This window comes from Loxodonta africana, chromosome 1 (genome assembly GCF_030014295.1).
Source record: "Loxodonta africana isolate mLoxAfr1 chromosome 1, mLoxAfr1.hap2, whole genome shotgun sequence".
Lineage (NCBI taxonomy): Eukaryota > Metazoa > Chordata > Mammalia > Proboscidea > Elephantidae > Loxodonta > Loxodonta africana.
This window is the reverse complement of record NC_087342.1, coordinates 220,418,573-220,439,230: the sequence shown is the minus strand read 5'-3', so window position 1 is coordinate 220,439,230 and position 20,658 is coordinate 220,418,573. Positions and strand designations below refer to the sequence as shown.

At 41.1% G+C, this 20,658-nt stretch overlaps 1 protein-coding gene across 11 annotated transcripts in view; it reads right to left on the bottom strand.

The window, feature by feature from the left end:
• MTHFD1L (methylenetetrahydrofolate dehydrogenase (NADP+ dependent) 1 like) overlaps nucleotides 1-20,658 on the bottom strand; it is a 254,772-nt gene that overhangs the window by 142,716 nt on the left and 91,398 nt on the right. For 10 of the 11 annotated variants that reach the window (XR_010323111.1, XM_023548014.2, XM_023547905.2 and 7 more), the window contains exons 12-16: nucleotides 11,008-11,144; nucleotides 8,849-8,895; nucleotides 4,370-4,477; nucleotides 3,392-3,466; nucleotides 1,607-1,709 (exon numbers count right to left, since the gene is read on the bottom strand). Coding sequence is in view for 10 of the 11 variants with exons in the window: in XM_023548014.2 (XP_023403782.1) it covers nucleotides 1,607-1,709; nucleotides 3,392-3,466; nucleotides 4,370-4,477; nucleotides 8,849-8,895; nucleotides 11,008-11,144 (470 nt within the window). In the remaining variant the exon portion in view is untranslated. Of the gene's footprint in view, nucleotides 1-1,606; nucleotides 1,710-2,594; nucleotides 2,676-3,391; nucleotides 3,467-4,369; nucleotides 4,478-8,848; nucleotides 8,896-11,007; nucleotides 11,145-20,658 lie in introns of those variants that run through there. The other variant, XM_023548113.2, reaches the window with a different exon arrangement.

Sequence of the window (20,658 nt, the reverse complement as noted above, 5' to 3'; positions counted from 1 at the left end):
TTAATTCATGGGAAACAGAACCAAACTACTTATCAAACGTCATTCCAAATTCTTCTGACCCATGTGACCTGTCAATAGCAATAGCTTACTTCATTGCCCTGAAGAGTAATATGATTCTAATATTTATCTGGAAGCATTTTTTAAAGTTGTTTCTTCAATTAAAATTGAACTTCAGCCACAGAACAGTCCAGTCCTTTCCAGCTTCTCAGAGGGAAACCAATCTGTGCACTAGCTTTGGACAAACAGATCATGTAGCCTTTCTTTTCTGAGAATCCGGACTTAGTCCACTGCCCTATTTCAGGTGCCTACCTAAGCTAGAACCCCAAAGCAGACGTGGAAGAATGTCAAGTTGTATAAAAGTTTCCTTGAGCATGCTTGGTTTAATTCCCGCCTGTGCAATTTCTCTTTCATGAGTAAATCTCCAAAAAAGTTTTAAAGAGTAATGCAAACTAGCAATGTGTTAAAAAAGCTGACTACTGCATTTTGGACATACTTGTGTTTTAATAATTTATCCTCATTATAAAAAAGAGTTAGAGAAAATACATAGGCTTCCCAATAAAATGCTGCAAACATCCAGAGCCGACACAGAGAGAAAGACTTCCCCTAGAATTGGCACCCTGAATTTGGACGTCTAGCCTCCTAAACTTGAGAGAATAAGTTTCTTTCTGTTAAAGCCATCCACTTATAGTATTTCTGTTATAGTAGCACTAGATAACTAAGAAGAAGTACAACCAGAATGCCCCTTAGGAGCAAGGATGGCGAGACTACATCTCTCACACTTTGGACATATTATCAGGAGGCATCAGTCCCTGGAGAAGGACATCATGCTTGGTAAAGCAGAGGTTCAAAGAAAAAGAGGAAGACCCTCAATGAGATGGATTGACACTGTGGCTTTAACAACGGGCTCAAGCATAACGACGACTGTGAGGATAGCACAGACTCAGGCAGGGTTTTGTTCTATTGTACATAAGGTCACTATGAGTCAGAACTGACTCCATGGCAAGTAACAACAGCAACAACAACAACAGAAGGAAGGAAGGAAGGAAGGGAGCAGAAGAAAGATGGGGAGGCTTAGGCCTTTCTGTTTTTTTTTTTTTTTTTTAATGCAGAGACAAGAGGCCCATGAAGAGGGATACAAAGGTGAAAATTAAATAGTTTTCCTTGGCTATTTGGAGGTGGTGGGAGTGGATGGGACTGAGCCCACATGGGGAAGTTGGCTTTAAGATAAGAAAGGACACAGACTCCCCAAAGGGAGGCAAGGATTAGAGAAGCACATGATAAAGGAATAGTAATTGGAATAAATGGTGGGTTTAAAGAACTACAGCTGCTAACCAAAACGCTGGCAGTTCAAATCCACCAGGCGTTTCTTGGAAACTCTATGGGGTGGTTCTACTCTGTCTTATACGGTCGCTAGGAGTTGGAACTGACTCGATGGCAACAGGTTTGGTGTTTTTGGGGGGTTTTACGAAGCACAGGCTGGGAAGAAACAAAATCATGCATTTATGAAATTAAACATTCCTGTTGGGTCCTCTCAGCACTTTAGCCTGATCATGTCTCATTCTCACACCCTGTTGATCACTGGCACCCTGCTGCCCCTATCACCCACCTCTCTGCCATGTGATGGTCGAGGGGTCAATGTTGAGACGGGCGAACCTGCTCACTTCCTCGTCTGTCAGCGTGCTTGGGTCAGTCTTATGGATATCCAGCTTCTAATGATGAAAAAGAAAGCATGCAGTACATTTTAGAAGGAACAGAAAGCAAAAGGCAACAAAAATTATCCCTCTTATTTTCTCTGTGACTAGTGAAGTCTTTCAGAAAAAAAAAAAACTAAAATGTATTTCAGTTAAGTTGTGGGTTAGGTCAGCTCATATAAATAAGTGCCTAAGTCCAAATAACTCATACAAGCGGAAGACACTGAACATTTGTAACATGCCCTTACAATGACAGATCTGGACATGCAGCGCAGGTGACAGCAGACAGAGAACACTTGCTTCTATCTGCGTCAGCCTGAGGCTCTGCGTCTCCGTGGGCTCCTCAGTGTGGCTGCTCTACGCTCTGCGCTCAGCAGGGGTGCAAGCTTCTGTTCATATAAGCGGTGCTCCAGCTTGTTAGGTCTCATTTGCAAATATAAATATCAATAATTCAAGTAAAGTCTAGGTCCAAGTTTTCAGAACCAGGTATTTCTCAGTCAGTGCAGAAGAAAGACATTAAAACTTTTAATACATCTATTTCCGTAAAAGGAGTCTCCGGGTGGTACAAGTGGTTAAGAGCTCAGCTGTTAACTGAAAGGCTGGTAGTTCGAACCCATGCAGGAGTCTCAGAAGAAAGACCTGGTGACCCGCTTCTGAAAGGTCACAGCCATGGAAACCTCACGGAGCCCAGCTCTACTCTGACAGGCCTGGAGTCGCCACAAATGAGAAGTGACTTGATGGCAACTGGTTTATTTATTTTTAAAATTTTATTTCCATAAAGGAAACATTCTAAGAAAGTAGTTTTTAAAGGAGAAATACAAGAAAAAACTTTGAGAAATGGAAACTCTACATGTTCCTGCTGCTAAGAATTGCGTACTAGGTATTATTCTCTACAAACTGAACTTGCCTCAGTAAGAACCAAGGTGGTGCATTTTTGCCAACCAGTGGCTGTAAATTATATCATTAAGGGTTATTTTTTAGCATCTGAAAAAGAGTCAGGGAAAATCAAGGTGATTAGTAGAATATAAATAGCAAATAGCATTTGAAAACAATAACATGGGCTAAGAATGAAGATCTCTTGCACAAGTACAATCTCAGCATCTCCCTGCAACAAAAACTGCAATAGATAAATTTTAATTTTTTAAAAACAAATTTCATGAAAATACTGTATTTACGCAAATAACGTGCACTTTTCTACATTTGTTTGGCAACTGTGCCCTCTCCCCAACAAGGTATTTTCATAAGTGCCACTATGCCAATTTTCTTTTACATATTATTGTAAAAAAGAATTAGTATAGCTTGCTTATGAAAATCCCTCAGGGGGGGGCGGGGAGGGCGCATCTGGCAAACACACCTAGAAGGTTTGGGTTATTTGCATGAAAATATAGTACACTTTAGAGAGAGAAGGCTTCACTGAAGTTCTCCAAGTCTTACTCGACTAGGACACTTAGATCAGCAAAGCCATCCCCTCCTTTTACAGATGAAGAAACTGAGACCTAAGGAAGGTTAACTGACGCGTCCACGCAGCTCTCTGGCATGGCATCTGCATCTGACTTCTAGTACTCCGCTCTCTGCTACGTTATTTGGTCTCCTTCAGGGTTTAATACCCACAGGAGTATAGGAAAACCAAAAGCAAATCAAGTTCAAAATTTCTGGCTTTGACAAGATTTCTGACGTGCTTCTGACAACTGGAAACTTACTTTCAATCGAGCAAGTTGAATTTCTGAAAATGCTCTGACACCATTCACTAATGGAACCAGTCGATTATACAGGGCCTGAAAAAACAAAACAAAGCAAAAATACCATTAAAGTGTAAGGACCAACCATGAGCCTGGACCATTCACAGGATATGACAAAGTTCATTACTTTATAACCAAACTGTTTAGATTACAGAATCCTATTAAAATTCTTGGGCTAATATAAACAGTGTTGACTCAAATTCTGTCATTTTAATAAATCTGATGAGAGATGAAACAATGCACATTGTAAAAGAGTTTGCAAAAATATATTTCTTGATCTACAGCTTTATAACTATCAAATTAAGAACTGGTCTGAATTCTGCTTCAAAAAACTCACCAGGGAATTGCTTTAATTGGAGGGAATCAGGACTCTTATACCAAGTGACAGAAAGTACCATTTTAATCCATCTCCTACATCTATGAGGAATTAGCACCTGGTTGGTTTTTTTTTTTTGGTTGACTCTGTCCACATCAGGTATGTTAAATTTACCCTTTAGATTAACAGTACTTGAAACCCTGCAGAGGGGTCTGACTCCTCACCAGCACACCTAGGGTAGCTGCATGTACCATTAGTGTGTTAAAAAGATATCTGCCCTTTCTCCTTAGCAAAGACCAGAGACTGGACCTATGACCAGAATGAAGAGAACTGGTCTACCAAATATCTTCAAGAGCAGAAACACTTGCTTCAAAGACTATTTGGCATAAAAGTACAACTAACATCTCCCAACAACTTGGCAGTGGTCTTAAACCTATTTGAGATTCTGATCAAAGAATGGATCTGCTTAATAGGAAATAAAAACATGAATAAAATTACAAAACTTTCAATAAAATTTCAGTTCATTTATAGACTCCAGAGGACTTCCTGTGAACTTAAGAACCCAGGACCCCCAGGATAAAAATAAGGTGCCCCAAATGGCCAACAAAGACTCTTTCTCTCACCTTATCTGCTTGAGTATTTTCATGTAAAATTCTTGTGTCGATAGCAGCTGCCAGCAAGTTGTTGGCTGCAGTGATGGCGTGGATGTCCCCAGTAAGGTGAAGGTTGAACTGTAAATGCCATGAAAACATCTTTCAACCTTTTTTAAACAACCACAGTATTCAAGGACTTTCAGAATAAAAGATTATGCTAATTACATCTCCTTCATGTCCATACAACAATCCCTGTTGCTGTTTTTGTTGTGTGCTGTCAATTTTGATTCACAGTGACCCCCTGTGATGTGTCCCATAAGGTTTTCTAGGCTGCAATCTTTTACAGAAGCAGGTTACCAGGTCTTCCTCCCATGAGCTGCTGGGGAGATTCGAACAGCCAATCTTTCAGTTAGCAGTTGATTTCCCAAATTAGAAAATCAATGTCAGGTTTTTCCACAAAACAAGAAAGGACTCTTCAGCAGACTCTTTCTTGCAAATCCTTCCATTCCTGGGTTACAGGGTGAAATATTCTGATGAACTTAACGACTGGGCTTTTACTACTATAAAATTTTGTTTCCTTATTTTCATTTACTTGCATGCATCTTTTTATTGCTTAGAAAATAGTACTGTGTCAAATATATTTGGCTGGGAAGAAGGAAGGGCATAGAATAAATGATATGACACATTACAGAAAGTTTCAGAAATTGAAAAAGACATCACCCTCACAGCTCTGCTAATCTCTTCCTGTCTAGTGTCACGTACATACGTGATTATCATTTGAGGTAACAGCATACCTATAATTTGGTACCTTCTTTTTTAAAAAATGTATTATTATGTCATAATTTTGTTTGGGTATAGTTACAGTTTATAACTGCTGTATAATCAAGTAGATGTACCAAAATGTTTCAATTCCCTACATCTAGATATTTGTTATTTCTGAATTTTCACTTTTGTAACGGCTACAGTTATACAGAATACTTGCAAATAGGTTGTCACTTTATGCTTTTTATACACTTCCAGGAGTGTGATATTGGGTTAAATGTTCTTGGTAATATTATCAAATAGCTTTTTGAAAGGGTTAAATTTGCCCCCTGCAAAACACTAGCAAGTTAGTTACTTCGGAAACAAAACAACCTTTTGATTAAAAAAATAAGCTAATTTAATAGCTAAAAAGAGGTGTTTTAAGTTGGATTTTCTAAATTTCTCGGGAGGTTAAACATTTCTATTTTCTTGTTAAATTTTTATTTTATAACTTATAAAAGATATTTACCGTAGAAAATATGAAAAAATAGATAGGTACATGTTTCATAAAATATAACTGTAATTTTAAAAACTGAGATAAATCTATAATTTTATACCTTAGCTTTAAATGTAAATCTCTATTACTGGTATTTTAAAATCATTAAATAGTCTTCAAAATATACTTAACTCAATGTCCCATTATTAGACATCTAAGTTCCTGCCCCCCAATTTTTTAATGCTCTAAATTATGTGGAGATAAACAGCTTTAATTAAGTCTCTGGGCACAGATCTAATTTTTCCTTAAGATAAACTAAAAATGAATTTACTTGAGCCAAAGGGTGTGAATGTTTTTCAGGTACTTAATACATATTTCTAACTCCCTTCCAGAAACTTTTCATCGACATACACTTTCCAGCAGTGCACAAGAGTGTATGTCAATTTCTCTTAGCCCAAATTTGGTATTATTACTACATAAAAAAATCCAACTCTGTCCCTTTGACAAGTAAAATGGTAACTGATACTGGTTTTAATGTAGAGCTATTTGAGTATTCGTGAAGATGAACATTCGTTGGTTACTTAATATTTCTTTACTGATGTTTCTCTTGAATGCTTTTTGCCTATTTTACACCTAGGATATAAGTTTTTCTTTCCCACTGTCTCCTTAATATTCACTTGGATGCCTAAGGCCCAAACAGGACACTTCTTCTGACCACCACCTACCTGTTCACTACCATACCACACCACCATGTTGGAACCTCATACCCATTATTCCCCTGGTTGTCCAGTTCAATAAATTATGCCATTGAGTTGCTCAACCCAGAATCATCATCCTTGAGTGTTCCCCTTCCCTCACCCAACATCTAATCCATTTACTAGCATGATTTTTTCACTTTGACTGCCACCACCCTTGGCCAAGCCACCGCCATCTTTTCCCTGGGCTCCTGCCATTGTCTCCTTCCTGGACTCCTAGTGTCCACTCTGGGCCCCCACCAATCTGTTCTCCACATAGAAGCCTGAGTGATCTTATAAAACCTAACGGGCACCATGCTACTTCCCTGTCAAGATCCCTGCAGTGACTTGACACCTCAAATAAAATCCAGCCTTCTGGCCACAATCTGCAGCAGCCTGAAAGATCTGGTTCCTTCCCGTCTCTCTTTCTCCTGGCCCACTGGGCTTCTGCCATGCTGGTGTCCTTCCAGTTTCTTGAAGAGGCCAAGTCCTTTCCTGCCCCAGGGCTTTTTCACAAGCGGTTCCCACTGCCTGGAATGCTTCCCTAGTCTTCATATGGCTGGCTCCTTCTTATCCTCCGATCTTAGTATTTTCACTTTAAATTCCTCAGTCCATCTGGAAATCTATACTCACGTTTTTACATGTGATTACTTTCTAATTAAATTTCTTCTGTTAAGTAGTGTACGTTCACGGCACTCAGTCAGCAAATGTCTACTAAGCGTCAGGCACTGTGTTAAGAGCTGAGAATACTGAGATGAAGATAGACGTACCTCTGCTGTCAAAAAGCAAATTGCCTTGTTATGTTTGGTCCACTCAAATACCATAAGAAAGTTCACCCAAACCCAAGCCACACAGCTGATGCTATATAACAACTGGACACCAATGCCATTTCAACATTGCCAGCTAAGTCCTGAGCCATTCCCCTGGGCATGTTCCTTGTACTACTCCATTGCCAACCTGGCCTCCTGGCTCTGGACCTCCCTGGCTTATGAGTGTTACTCTTCCTCCTTTAGATATTACTCTTTGCAGCAATGCCTGGGCCTACTCTCCCTTCTCACCTCCACCTGGGATTGTTGTTGTTGTTAGGTGCTGAGACATAGCAACCCTACATACAACAGAATGAAACACTGCCCGGTCCTGTGCCGTTCTCAAAATTGTTGTTATGCTTGAGTCCACTGTTGCAACCACTGTGTTGGTCCATCTCATTGAGGGTTTTCCACTTTTTTGCTGACCTTCCACTTTACCAAGCATGATGTCCTTCTACAGGGACTGGTCCTTCCTGGCAACATGTCCAAAGTAAATGAGACGTAGTCTTGCCATCCTTGCTTCTAAGGAGCTTCCTGGCTGTATTTCTTCCCACCCTGGATACTTGAAGATTATCCAAATTTTCCTTTTACCTCTCCTGTTCCAAGCTTCTATAGGTTAAGACCTCTCCTATTCCTTCAACAAAGTCAACAAATACTCGCAAGCGAGCTCCTAATAAACACTGGCACTCTGCTAACAGCTGGGGCCTGTGAGCCCAAGAGAGGGCTCTCTAGCAGGCTCCCTCTAACTCACCACAGCCGACTGAACCAGGCTGAGGTAAACCCAGAGTATGAGGGGAATTTGTGGGGTAGAATAAACACAGAAGCATTAGCTGGGAGGAAGGGTGGGAAAGAAAGGGAAGAACGTTGTAGACATGTGAAAAGGCTTGGAATCAACAGCCAACAGGGCAGGAATCTGCAAGGTGGGTGACATGGTGGAGGCGGGATACACGAGACCTGAAAGAAAGTGAGAGTGGAGAGATGGCAGGGGCAGCGCACGAGGACCTCACATGCCTCACGGGCTGGGGAAGGGCGGTAACGACTGGAACACTTGATACCGGGAGGTGGCCTGCTTAGACTTGGGTTTTAGGAAGATTTCTCAGGACTTGAACTACGAGGCAGATGCAGAGAGTAGAAGCGATGACAGCAGGTAGCTGGTTAGGTACAGGGGACAAGGCAGTGGTCACGGAGGATGTATGAGTTCCTGGAGAAATTAGAACAGAGATCATCGGCTCTTTTTGCCCATTTTTCTGTGCAAGTACTTTATTTTGGAGTCTTCATTCAGAGTCGAGTCCAGGTCTTCCTAAGCTTGGCAGTATAACTGATGACAGATGGAAATACCAGACTACAACCTCTTATCCAGAACGCTTGAGGTCACATGGGCTTTGGGATTCAGAATTTTGGGAAATTTAGGCAGGCAATGTGGTGTGTGTGTGTGTGTATTTATAAAACACCCCCAGCACAGTGTAGGTCAGCACCCATTACTCGAAAACAATATTTCTGCAGAAAAATACGTGATTATTCACCCCAAGTGGCATCACAAAATCCAAAAATAGCTTTTAGCAGTTAACTGTCAGGTTTTGCCATCAAATGAGTTATACAAATAATTTTGGTTTTTAGAACCTTTAGGAATTTGGACTTGTGGATAAAGGATGGCAGGCCTGTGTTTATGAGCGCACAAAGGGTTTCAGGAAGGAAAAAGTCACACATGACATACATCTCTTTGAGGTCTTACCTCCTCCATGGGAATGACCTGGGCATACCCGCCGCCTGCAGCGCCTCCTAAACAACAGAGCAGGCAGCATTTGAAATGAGTCACCAAGAACAGCTACACAGGACAGACACAGCCCTAGGGACACAGCTCCCTAAACCCAACAGGGAGGCACATACACTTAAGGTGAAATAAAACTGTTTCTGTCAAAGCAGAGCAGGAGAAAAAATAGCGTGTTCATACTATGCTCATCTCTGCAATTTAAGGATTTCTGTTTCTTGGTTTTGAAAAAAAGGTAAAAATAACAACTGTCATCACTTCAAAACATATCACGATATGAGGTCATTTTATTACTTTTGTCAGATCTGTGTGGCTACCTTCATCTAAACTGTACATACATTTAAGCATTAAAAAGGCCAACTGCAATCTACCTGATAAACACCTCACACTAACATATCATAAACTTCAATGTATTTGACATAATAATGTGTAAGGTTTGCCACGCTATTTATCCCTCAAGACACTCAGGATATTATATGAAGAAGATTTTCCTTCTCCATTTGCCCACCATACACTTGCCTCCCCTAGATATTTCATATACGTGGAATCACACAATATTTGTCTTTCTGTGTCTGGCTTATTTCACTCAGTGTAACGTTTTCAAGGCCCACGCATGTCATAGCACGTACTAGGGCTCCATTTCTCTTTACGGCTGAGTAATACTCCACTGTATGTATACTCACTGCCGACAAGTCAATTCTGACTCATAGCGACCCTATAGGACAGAGTAGAACTGCCCCATTGGGTTTTCAAAGTGTGGCTTGGTGGATTCGAACTGCAGACCTTTTGGTTAGGAGCCGTAGTTCTTAACCACTGCGCCGCCAGGGCGCCATCGTATATATATACCACATTTTCTTTATCCACTCATCTGTTGACAGGCATTTAGGCTGCTTCTACTTTTTGACTACTGTGAATGGTGCTGCAATGAACATTGTTGTAGGGGGATTTGTTGCTTAGGGGACACTGAGCTTCTGTTAAGGGTGATGGGAAAATCTGGAAATGGATAATGGTAATGGTTGAACAACATAATAAACATAAGTAATGTCACTGACTTGTACATGTGAAGAATGTTGACATGGCAAATGACTTGTTACGTATATATTCACCACTATTAAAAAAAAATGGGAAAACACCCAAACTTCTCTTTCCTAAAACAATAATGATGCCTTCTACATGCATATCATTTTACAGTTTACCCTGTTCTTTATGTGCTATCTCATCTGATCCTACAACAACCAGTGAGGCTGGCATTATAAGCCTCCCTTTCACAGATGCAGCTCAGAGAGGTTGTGATTGGCTAAAGGTCACACAGCAGTAAGAGATACAGCCATGAAGAAAACCTTGGCCTTCTCACTTCAAGCCGAGTGTTCATCCCACTACATAATGTATGATATTCTAAGAGTTATCAGTACTTAATGAGCTAGAAGTTATTAATATTTATAATAGTAATATAAATATAATACTGTTAAAAAACATGACATGCCAAGAACAAACAGTAATTGTAGCAATAAATACTATTGTACTGTGAGCTAAAGAATGATTTCATGGTAATAAATCAATGAAGGAAGACTAATGAGCATGAAGGTCCCATATATCACCTAACTGCAGCCAAGAAGAATTTCATTCTGACTCTTGGTCCACAGCCACGTCTCTAGAGAAGTTCTAAGGCCCCACACATCAATGCTGAAGAACAAGACTGTGGACCCAACCTAAAGGATCTCTGTTTAAATGGAAGGGCTTTTTACCATGGCTGGAATGAGACAACACCAATATGAATGGCAGAGTTTCAAAGTAGCTTGGCAAAGAAAGTAGGGACAAAACAGAAGCTTCAGCTAAGGCGGGAGTCCTGTGCAAAAAGCCCAGTCACTGTTCCCACCAGCCGTGGAGTGGAACTTCCTGAGGCCGTCACTGAACCCCCACGCAGCTCCCTCTGCTCCTCTTCCTGCCTGGGAGGATCAACTTGGGACAAATGCCATGCACTGTGTGTGCAGGAGAGGGTGCCTGCAGGAAGATGTGTACCAGTGCCTCTAAACAGCTTTCACTCCCTATCTGTTGGTGTTGCTTTTAAAACTTCCTCCCCCAAATTTTGCTCTGAAAAATAGACTTGCTGTCTTATAAAGTACCTTTGACTCCAAACGTTGGTCCTTGAGAAGGCTGCCTCAGGCAGGCGAAGGAGTTGACATTGAGGTGTGCAGTCAGAGCCTGAACAAGCCCAATCGTAACCGTGCTTTTCCCTTCGCCAAGAGGGGTGGGTGTGATCCTGATTTGAAGAACAGAAACATAAATTTAATAAAGTTTCGTGATGTTGTTGTTGTTGCCATCAAGTTGACTGAGTCACGGCGACCCAGTGTGTTACAGCGTAGAACTTCTCCATAGTTTTCTTGGCTGTAATCTTAACAAAACCAGATCTCTACGCCTACCTTCCACGGTATCACTAGGCAGGTCTGAGCCGCCAACCTTTAGGTTAGCAGTCCAGGGCAAACTATTTGCTCCACCTAGCTTAAGAATTGCCTGCCTGCTGTGGGTAGACCATAATGGTCCAAGAAAACTGAATTATTCAGTAGATTTTGGAATGGGGGGCTATTTTGGATAACCCATTCAAAACCAACCTAAGGTACTAAAACCAAATCAGAGGGTACTGGTAGAGAACATACTATTCCAAAATCCACACAAAAAACTCAATTTTCTTAGACCATTAGGGTCTACCCCATCAGACAGGCCATTCCTAAGCTAAAGTCAAAACAGAGACACACATTTACCATGAAACCAAAAGAGGAAAAGTTATTTGGTCAGTGATGCCAATAACACTATCAACGTCAAGAAATGGCATACTCATCTACCAAAATGGTTTAAATTATTAAACTGATGTTGCTTCTTACTGATGGGCAAATTAGCATTCTTCTAGAGCCATTTACTGTGGGCATAATGTGGACACAGATCCTCAAGCCACCACACATCCATCTCCCAGCTATATCCCTGCCCAGTGCTTGTCGCAGCGTATTTGAACAGAGACCAGGGGAGGAGCTCATTGTTGTTGGCTGCCCTCAAGTAGGCCCTAATCTATGCTTACCACATTCTTAGAATGGTCCTGCGCCATCTCCATGTTTTTTGTAGATCAGACCTCTGTGATCCATAGGGCTTTCATTGGTTGATTTTCATAAGCAGAGCACCAGGCCTTTCTTCGGCCTATCTTAGTCTGGAAGCTCTGCTGAAACCTGTTCAGCAGCACAGCAACACACAAGCCTCCACTGATGGATGGGGTGGTGGCTATGCATGAGGTGCACTGGCTGGGAATCAAACCTGGGTCTCCTGCATGGAAGGCCGGAATTCTACCACTGAACCACCACTGCCCTCAGGAGCTCATTACCTTTCATCATTCGCATTCATTTCCAGACAGCCTTTTCAGTTAGGAGGTTCTTTGTTCTAAAAGGAGATATCTGCATTCTTGTAGCTTCCCTTCTCTTGGAGTTATACACACACTAAGCCTAATCCCTTACCATACAGCAACCCTTCAAATATTTGAAAAGATTAAGTCCAAAGCCCATCAGCACAGTAAGGAGCCAACCTCTGCCTTAGGAGCTTATTGTTGACTACCACTCCCTACTAAGCCAAATATTCTCATGTTCATAACATAACAGTATAATAAGAAGGGCCCATAAAATTGAGTATAAAAACCATTGTTACAACTTTAAAAAGTTGTCACTTTGAGTTTATAGTCTGGTCTTCTATGAGTTAGATGGTGTGAGTCAGGTTGTCTAGGATACTTGATCACAATGAAACGGATAATAGCTTTCAGACCTACCAAACCCAGTGATGTGATGCCTTAGCTATGTCATCATCCCCAACTATCTCAGGCCATCTCTGTAACACACACGCTCATTTGTTTAGCAGATATCCACTGGGAACCTAGTACATGGCAGGCACTGTGCTAGGCCCTGGGGACACAATGATGATCAAGTCAGACTCTGTCTCTGCCCTCCCAGAGCTTACAGCTGATGGGAGATACAGACAAATAAATCAGCAATTACAACAAATGTGATAAACACTAGGACTGGGGTAATAGGACAATTAGCATTCTGACAGTACATAGAAAGATGTAAATAGATCTAAAAACATCAGGGAAGGCTTCTTGGAGGAAGTGATATCTAAGCTGAGAACTGACAAATGAATAAAAGTCAGCCAGGAAAAATTGAGGGTGCAGTAGAGGTAGTAAATATGCTAGGCGTTGTGCTTTATATTTATTGGGCCAATTATTGTTATTCCTATTTGATCGATGAAGAAACTGAGGCTCAGCATTTAAGTAACTTGCCCAAGGTCCAACCAAAACCAAACGCAGATTTTGACTCAGTGACCCCATAGAATTTCCAAGGCTGTAGATTTCTTCGGAAGCAGACTGCCACATCTTTCTCCCAAGTAGCCTCTGGTGGTTTCCAACTGCTGACCTTTTGGTTAGTCATCAATAGCTTTAACCAGTGCACCACCGGGGCTCATTGCCCAAGGTTACATAACTAACAAGTAGTTGAGCTGGGAACTGAACCCAGGTTTGACTTCACTAGGTTATTTCTATGCATGGAAATCATTTGCTCTAATTAGCAATTTAAAGCAGGGGAGTGAGTAAGAGCAGTCTGGGAGACTAGACAGAGAAAAAGGAGAAGGACAGAATGGGTGAGGAACATGTTCTTTTTTTTTTTTTAATTTTCATTATGCTTCAAGCGAAAGTTTACAAATCAAGTCGGTCTCTCATACAAAAATTTTTATATACCTTGCTATATACTCCTAGTTGCCCACCCCCTAAGGAGACAGCACACTCCCCTCCACTCCCTATTTCCATGTCCACTCGGCCCGCTTCTGACCCCCTCTGTCTTCTCATGTCCCCTCTGGACAGGAGCTGCCCACAGAGTCTCATGTGTCTACTTGGGCCAAGAAGCTCACTCCTCACCAGTATAATTTTCTACCTATAGTCCAGTCCAATCCCTGTCTGAAGAGTTGGGTTTGGGAATGGTCCCTATCTTGGGCTAACAGAAGGTCTGGGGACCATGGCCTCCGGGGACCTTCTAGTCTCAGTCAGACCATTAAGTCTGGTCTTCTCATGAAAATTTGGGGTCTGCATCCCACTGCTTTCCTGCTCCCTCAGGGGTTCTCTGTTGTGAGGAACATTTTCTTTCAATGAAGTCATCAGGAGAAGAGATACCAACAGGAAACCAGCAAGAAGCGGTGTAAAGTAGGAGAAGCCCCGAGAAGGAGGTGGGTGTGACGGAGATGCCAGGGAAGGAAGGGAAGTTTCAGGATGAAGGGAGGGTCTGCAGAGCCAAAGGGTGCAGAGGTCTGAAGGGAGGAGAGGACAGACGAGCGTTCACCAGAATCAGCAGCAAGGAGGCCGCTGGTGAACTGGTCACTGGTGAGCCAGTCTGACCACTGCTTGATGAAATAACCTCCACCTCCTCATGCCACATGACCCTGGCGCAACAGCCACCCCTGCATTGATCTGCATTGATCTAAATGGCAAGTTACGGTGTGGGGTCGACACAGACTCAAATAGTTACATGGTCTTTACACTTTACATGCTTTTAGTCAACTTTCTACCTTCTGACATAGAACGTGAACAAAGCAGTCAAGAGGCCACAGGCATCACAATCTGACAAAAGCCTATAAAGGAAATGTACCAAACACAGTGGATTTAAGTGCAGTACTGAACATTTAAATCTGTGAAGTCGTCACTGTTTGCAAAGAAATAAGCCATTTCCTTAGACCGTGTGACTTATATTTCCATTCCCAAGGATATGCGAGCTAGCTGCTGTAGAAAGCCAAAAGCAGACACGCCCAGAGGTGACCTCCTCAAACTTCAGCTCCCAGCCAAGTCTTAATTAGAAACACAGCCCTGTTTAGCTTTTGGCCAACTAATACAATTCAGGAGAATCTGAAAGTAGGAAGTATTTATTAGGCGCAATAAAAAGAGAGCTATAATAAAAACTTGATTTTACCTCATTCTTGCATTTGGTATCAAAATTTCATTTATTTTTCCTCCCAGGGCCCTTACCTCTGATTCCAAATTATCAAGTTGACTTACAAAAGAACCAGCATCATGTTAACCTAATTTCTTTTTCTGTAAGAGTTTATAATTTATGGAAATGGGATTGATTTTTTTTTTTTTTCCTCATTGCCTTTCTCAACTTCCCTGAGCAGATTTATCTGCTCCCTCCCTGGTATATGATCTGTTTATCATATAACTTATCAGAGGGCATGGTAACAGCTTTCTGACTTGGCCTTCTCTCCGACCAGGCTGTGAGTTTGCTTAGGTGAAGGACGGTACCCACTCTTCTTACATTCCTAGTCACCTGTCCAGGGCAAGGACAAGAAAAATGGTTGACAACAGAATAGCTTCTTTTCTAAGGCCACTATTATTTATTGTAAACTACAGTAAAAATGTATTCAAGTACTCGCTGACAATTTGGACACATTCAGTAGGAAGTTTACCATTTAATCAAAGGTCAAGAAGATTGCAAACGCAGAGAGAAGTAGTAAAACTGTTCTCCAAATGCAGACTCTTGTTGAACAGCTTTGTTGCTATCAACCATGGGTGTGACTGTGAGCTCCAAACTACACGCTCTAACAGCACGGAGAAGAGGCATGCTACCAGTCTCAGCCCTGTCCGGCTTAGAAATCCCACATTTATTTCATTTTTGGAATAAATCTTTGGGACTTATCAAAGTGTACTTGGCACTATTAAAAATACTTACATCTGGTTTTACTGGTTAATGTTCAAAAAGGAACACTGGGGAATTTTTCAATGACCAGAATAAAAAACTCATCTTGAATTTAAAAAACTGATGGACTTAAAAAAACACAAATGGAGCTTTACTTTCATGGTGTTCCAATGCTGAAATGTGTGAGTGAAATATTGTAACGATGTAAAATAAAGTAAAATGAGAATGAACATATATGTGTGTGTATGTATACGTATAACATACATGGGGACCTAGCGTGCCCTGGTTAAACATCTGGCTGCTAACCAAAAGGCAGGCAGTTTGAATTCACCAGCCGCTCCTCGGAAACCCTATGGGGGCAGTTCTACTCTGTCCTATAGGGTTGCTATGAGTCAGAATTGACTCGATGGCAATGGGTTTGGTTTTGGTTTTATACATATATAAAATGAAGAAATCTGTCTTGAAAGAAATGCAGCCGGAATGCTCCTTAGAAGCAAGGACTGCAAGACTTTGTCTCACAAACTTTAGACGTGTTATCAAGAGGGATCAGTCCCTGGGGAAGTACATCACGCTTGGTAAAGTAGAGGAGCAGGAAAGAAGAAGACCCTCATCGAGATGGACTGACACAGTGGCTGCAACAATGGGTTCAAGCATGACAACGACTGTGAGAATGGTACAAGACCAGGCAGTGTTTCTGATGTACACAGGGTTGTTGTGTACCCGACTCGATGGCTCCTGACAACACCACATATATATAAAATCAAAAAGGGCAGCAAGGAATTGGATTGTGCAGATAAAATTTTGAAATCTTAATGATGTAATGATGTAAATGTAAAATGTAAAATGCTTTCAAATACACCAAAAGAAAAATAAACCATTTTCTGTATGAAAACCATTCATCTATTCAGAAAAACTGGACATGACACCTACTTTCAATATTTGCCTACATAATATATTAGAATATATTAGAAAGCACCAAAATTTTATCTAATTCATTCAGCTCCCCAATCTTAATTAATTTAAATACAGGATCTATGTTGTGTTGTTTGGGAAGAGGTGGGGGACTAATAACTGTAAAATGAATTTATTTGAAAATGTCTCTATGGAATTCTCCTTCTAAGTCCTTTTACAAACATGACAACCACTATAGTGTGTTGCCTAAAAGTATTAAGTTTTAATATATATGCACTTGGTCCAAATCCCCACAGTGGAACATTCTTTAGTAAAGAGTTGAGTATATCATTCACTTCTAGGCATCCTCATGATTTGGAAGGTTATTTAATTTTTTTTTACACATTTTATTATCTAACAAAAAATGCTATAGGCCACTGGGTTTGGGTTTCCATTACATGTTACTAAGATACATAGTTTAAAGGCGCTGTCTGGAGGAGTTTCTTCTAAATACATTTGTTCTATTCTGCAAGTACTATAAATAAAAGAAAAACTCACAGATACTTAAACAGTTACCCAAGGCAGGAAGGCAAAAAGTCTTTTAAAGTTATTTTTACACCGTCTCAAATTAATGGGTGGAAACATTTAAAAAAAATCAAACCAGGTATTCAGCACTCTACAGACTAAACCAAACTGGGACTCAAATGATTTTAATTTTCTTTTAACATGGAATTCATTCAATTCACAGACCACTTTAGGCTTCTTCTTAACAGCTCTGTCTAAGGTGTTCAGAGAGATTCTAGAAGCTTCTGCACGGAAAGCTGTAAGGGCAGGATGGAGACCCATCCTGGGTGCACGGGGCATATCATGTGCCCGTTCAAATACCCACAGCTGCACGCAGAGCTGAGTTCTCAAACAAAATTCCTTTTCATTAGTGTAACTAGGAAAATATGTAAAACTCAAGAGCCCCTAAGATTCTTTTGGCGTATTTCCCTGAACAATTCCCAGTACTTTTCATTTTGTCAGGCAAAGCAAATAAAGTGATGTGTAGGTGTAAATACCATGAGAAGTGTAGCTGATGAAATACAGATGATTCTGACTGAATAAGAAAACCTTAAGTTTAAAGAACGGCTTTTTAAAAAGAATTAATCTGTTCTGCATTTAGGTTATTAATGGTACAAGATTTTTAAAAATCCCATTGTTTTATATTTTAATCCTACTGTTGATTATACTTAAATCACATTTATACATAAATTCAAAATGTACAATAACACATGTATTGTTATTTAGATTTATTGAAAACTTACTAGTGTCTTTGAATTCTTCTAAAGCATGGGAAAAGATTTATGTTACGGTGTTCAGAAAAATAAGCAGGACGTGAAATAGTATTTAGAGTACGATCTCAAATGTGTAAAAAGGATGGAAGCAGAAATAAAATCCTGGAAGGAAATATAAAAATTTTTAACACTCTAGGTAATGAAGGATTTTGTTTTTCTCCTTTTGTTTTTCTTTATGGTCTAAATTTTATACAATAAACCAATACTATTTTCAGAATAAAAAACGTTCAGAAGCGATCATTTATATTTCTACAGAAGTTTCCAACGGTGCGAATAATGGCTTAAGAATACCACTTTTCTGTGGCTGACTGGATCAAAAATAAAAACATGGAGGTGATTCTTATTTTGAATTGATTTATCACTTTAGATTATAAATGATTGTCTGTGTTCTAAACTGGCCTCAAGCACCCAGCTATCAAAGATTCAATACTGAAGGCAGCTTCCAAAAAAAGACCAAATCTGCTGCTGTCGCGTCCACTCTGACTCATACTGACCCTAAAGGACAGAGCAGTGCTGCCCCATAGAGCTTCCAAGGAGTGCCTGGTGGATTCGAACTGCCAACCTTTTGGTTAGCAGCTGTAATTCTTAACGACTAAGCCAACTGGGTTTCTGAAGGCAGCTTACACACTTAAAAAAAATACATCATTTGTGCTGGGGGCAAAAAAAAGTTTATACTTTCCTTATAGAAGGCAGTGCGGTATATACTTTCTAAAACCCTTCAAGTTTTGCCACAGATATATATCAAAATCCAGCCCTCACAGCTTTCTTTATCAATGCTAGTAAAAAGCCCACAATTTAATTTTTATTCTTTCAAAGGTCTTTGTTAGGTAAGGGAACTTACACCACACATTCAGAAAGAGAATCGTGGCTGTCTGAGGGTTAAACCCGCACCTGAGAGCTTGAGTCTGATTTCTGCCTGTTATCTACAACATGACAGCATGCCTCCTTCAGTTCACTTACACATATTAACGCCAGCAGAGGAAGAGTGTGGGAGAATGTTCTACCGGGTACAGATGGACGTCTGGCTGTGATCCCATGTTAGCCATCCTCTGGCACACGGCTGGAGGCCAAATATGACTTCAAGTTAGGAAGCTGATAACTACATTGTCAAAGCTTTGTGCTTTGTTGTTGTTGGGTGCCGCTATCGGTTCTGACTCACAGCGACCCCATGTGACAGAGAAGAACTGCCCCATAGGATTTTCCACACTGTAGTCTTTACGGGAGCAGATTACTGGGTCTCTCTTCCACTAAGCCACTGGGTAGTTCAAAGTGCCGACCTTTCGGTTAGCAGCCGAGCACTTAACCACTGTGCCACCGAGGTTCCTTTCGAGTGCGGAACTTGATAACAACATCATCAGAGCTTTTGTTTTCACAGTATCAATTCTGTGTTCCCACTAAAGGGCAGCGCCCGGTGTAGATTTGTGTGTTTATTGCCAATATTGACAATCACGAAACTAAGCAAACGAGCCAATAGATAAGAAAAATGGCTCCTTGATTCCTCCTTTCTAAAGCACATTTTTCTGAGTTTTCATGATCTGTTGACCTCGAACAGGTGAGGAAATCAGTGACCCACTTAACAAGACAGTCTAAAGCCTAAAAAGAGGGAAGAAGATTATGGATAAGATGCTAAGTTTGCTTTTTAAAGTTCTTAATGTTCAAGAGTCTATTTAATCATTGCAAACGGGCGAAAAGTTCGATTCTGTTCAGGAAAGCAGCACTGACTAAATTGTGTCCTCCAAACACTGGGACCCCCACGACTGGCCGGCTCTTTTCAGAGGGCCAGAAGGTGTCTGCAGGTGGGGCCAGTATCAATCAATCAGCAAGGAGCTTTCCCACAGCTCAGTCACATGGACTCAAGACCAGGCAAGGGACTCAGAATCCAATTGAGGTGGTCCTGAGCCTGAGGAAGAAGTTTTTAGTGACAGGCCACCGAGTGCCACGGCAAAGTATACCAGAACCAGCCAGTTGCCACTGAGTTGATTCTGGTTCATGGAGACCCTGTGTGTGTCAGAGTATAAGTGCTCCACAGGGTTTTCAATGGCTGATTTTTCAAAAGAAAGGCCAGGTCTTTCTTCCAAGTCACCTCTGTATAAACCTCCTTGAAACCACAGCTACCAGATGAACAAGATCCTGGCTGTTCATCCCTCTTACAAAAATGGAGGAGGAGGGAATATGAAATTATACCATTAGAGAGGTGAGATTATAGGTGATATTTTTTGCTTTTTATCTTTATAGTTTTAAATAGTTGAACTCACCTGTAGGCATTTTTCCTAAAGAGACAGCTGAACCATGCACAAATACGCATGCCCAAGGTTAATTTTAGTAGTGTTTATAATGGCCCAAAATTGGAACTGATTTAAATGCTCGTCATTAGAGCACGGGTTAAATAAATTATGGAACATCCATATCATACTTGCAAACCATTTTTCTGTCTCAGTACACCTGAAGAATTAAAAATAAGCTCTAGTATCAGCAGCTGGAAGTCCCTGGTTGGTGCAAATGGTTAAAGCGCTTGGCTGCCAACCCAAAGGTTGCAGGTTCTAGTCCACCCAGAAACACCTCAGAAGAAAGGCCTGGTGATCTACCTCTGAAAAACCGGCCACTGAAAACCCTGGGGAGCTCAGCTCTGCTCTGACACACGTGGGGTCACCACGAGTCAGAGCCGACTCCACAGACTGGTTTTTATCAGTGGCTGAGCCACAGCAGCGCTTCTCCACGTGGGGCTGGAGGTGCCAGACAGATGTGTGATCTGGAATCCACCCTCTTCACAGGCATTTTTTACTCCTGCCTCCCAGAGCCCGCCCCTCTCGCACATATTTAAGAATTGCTGATGGCAAACAAT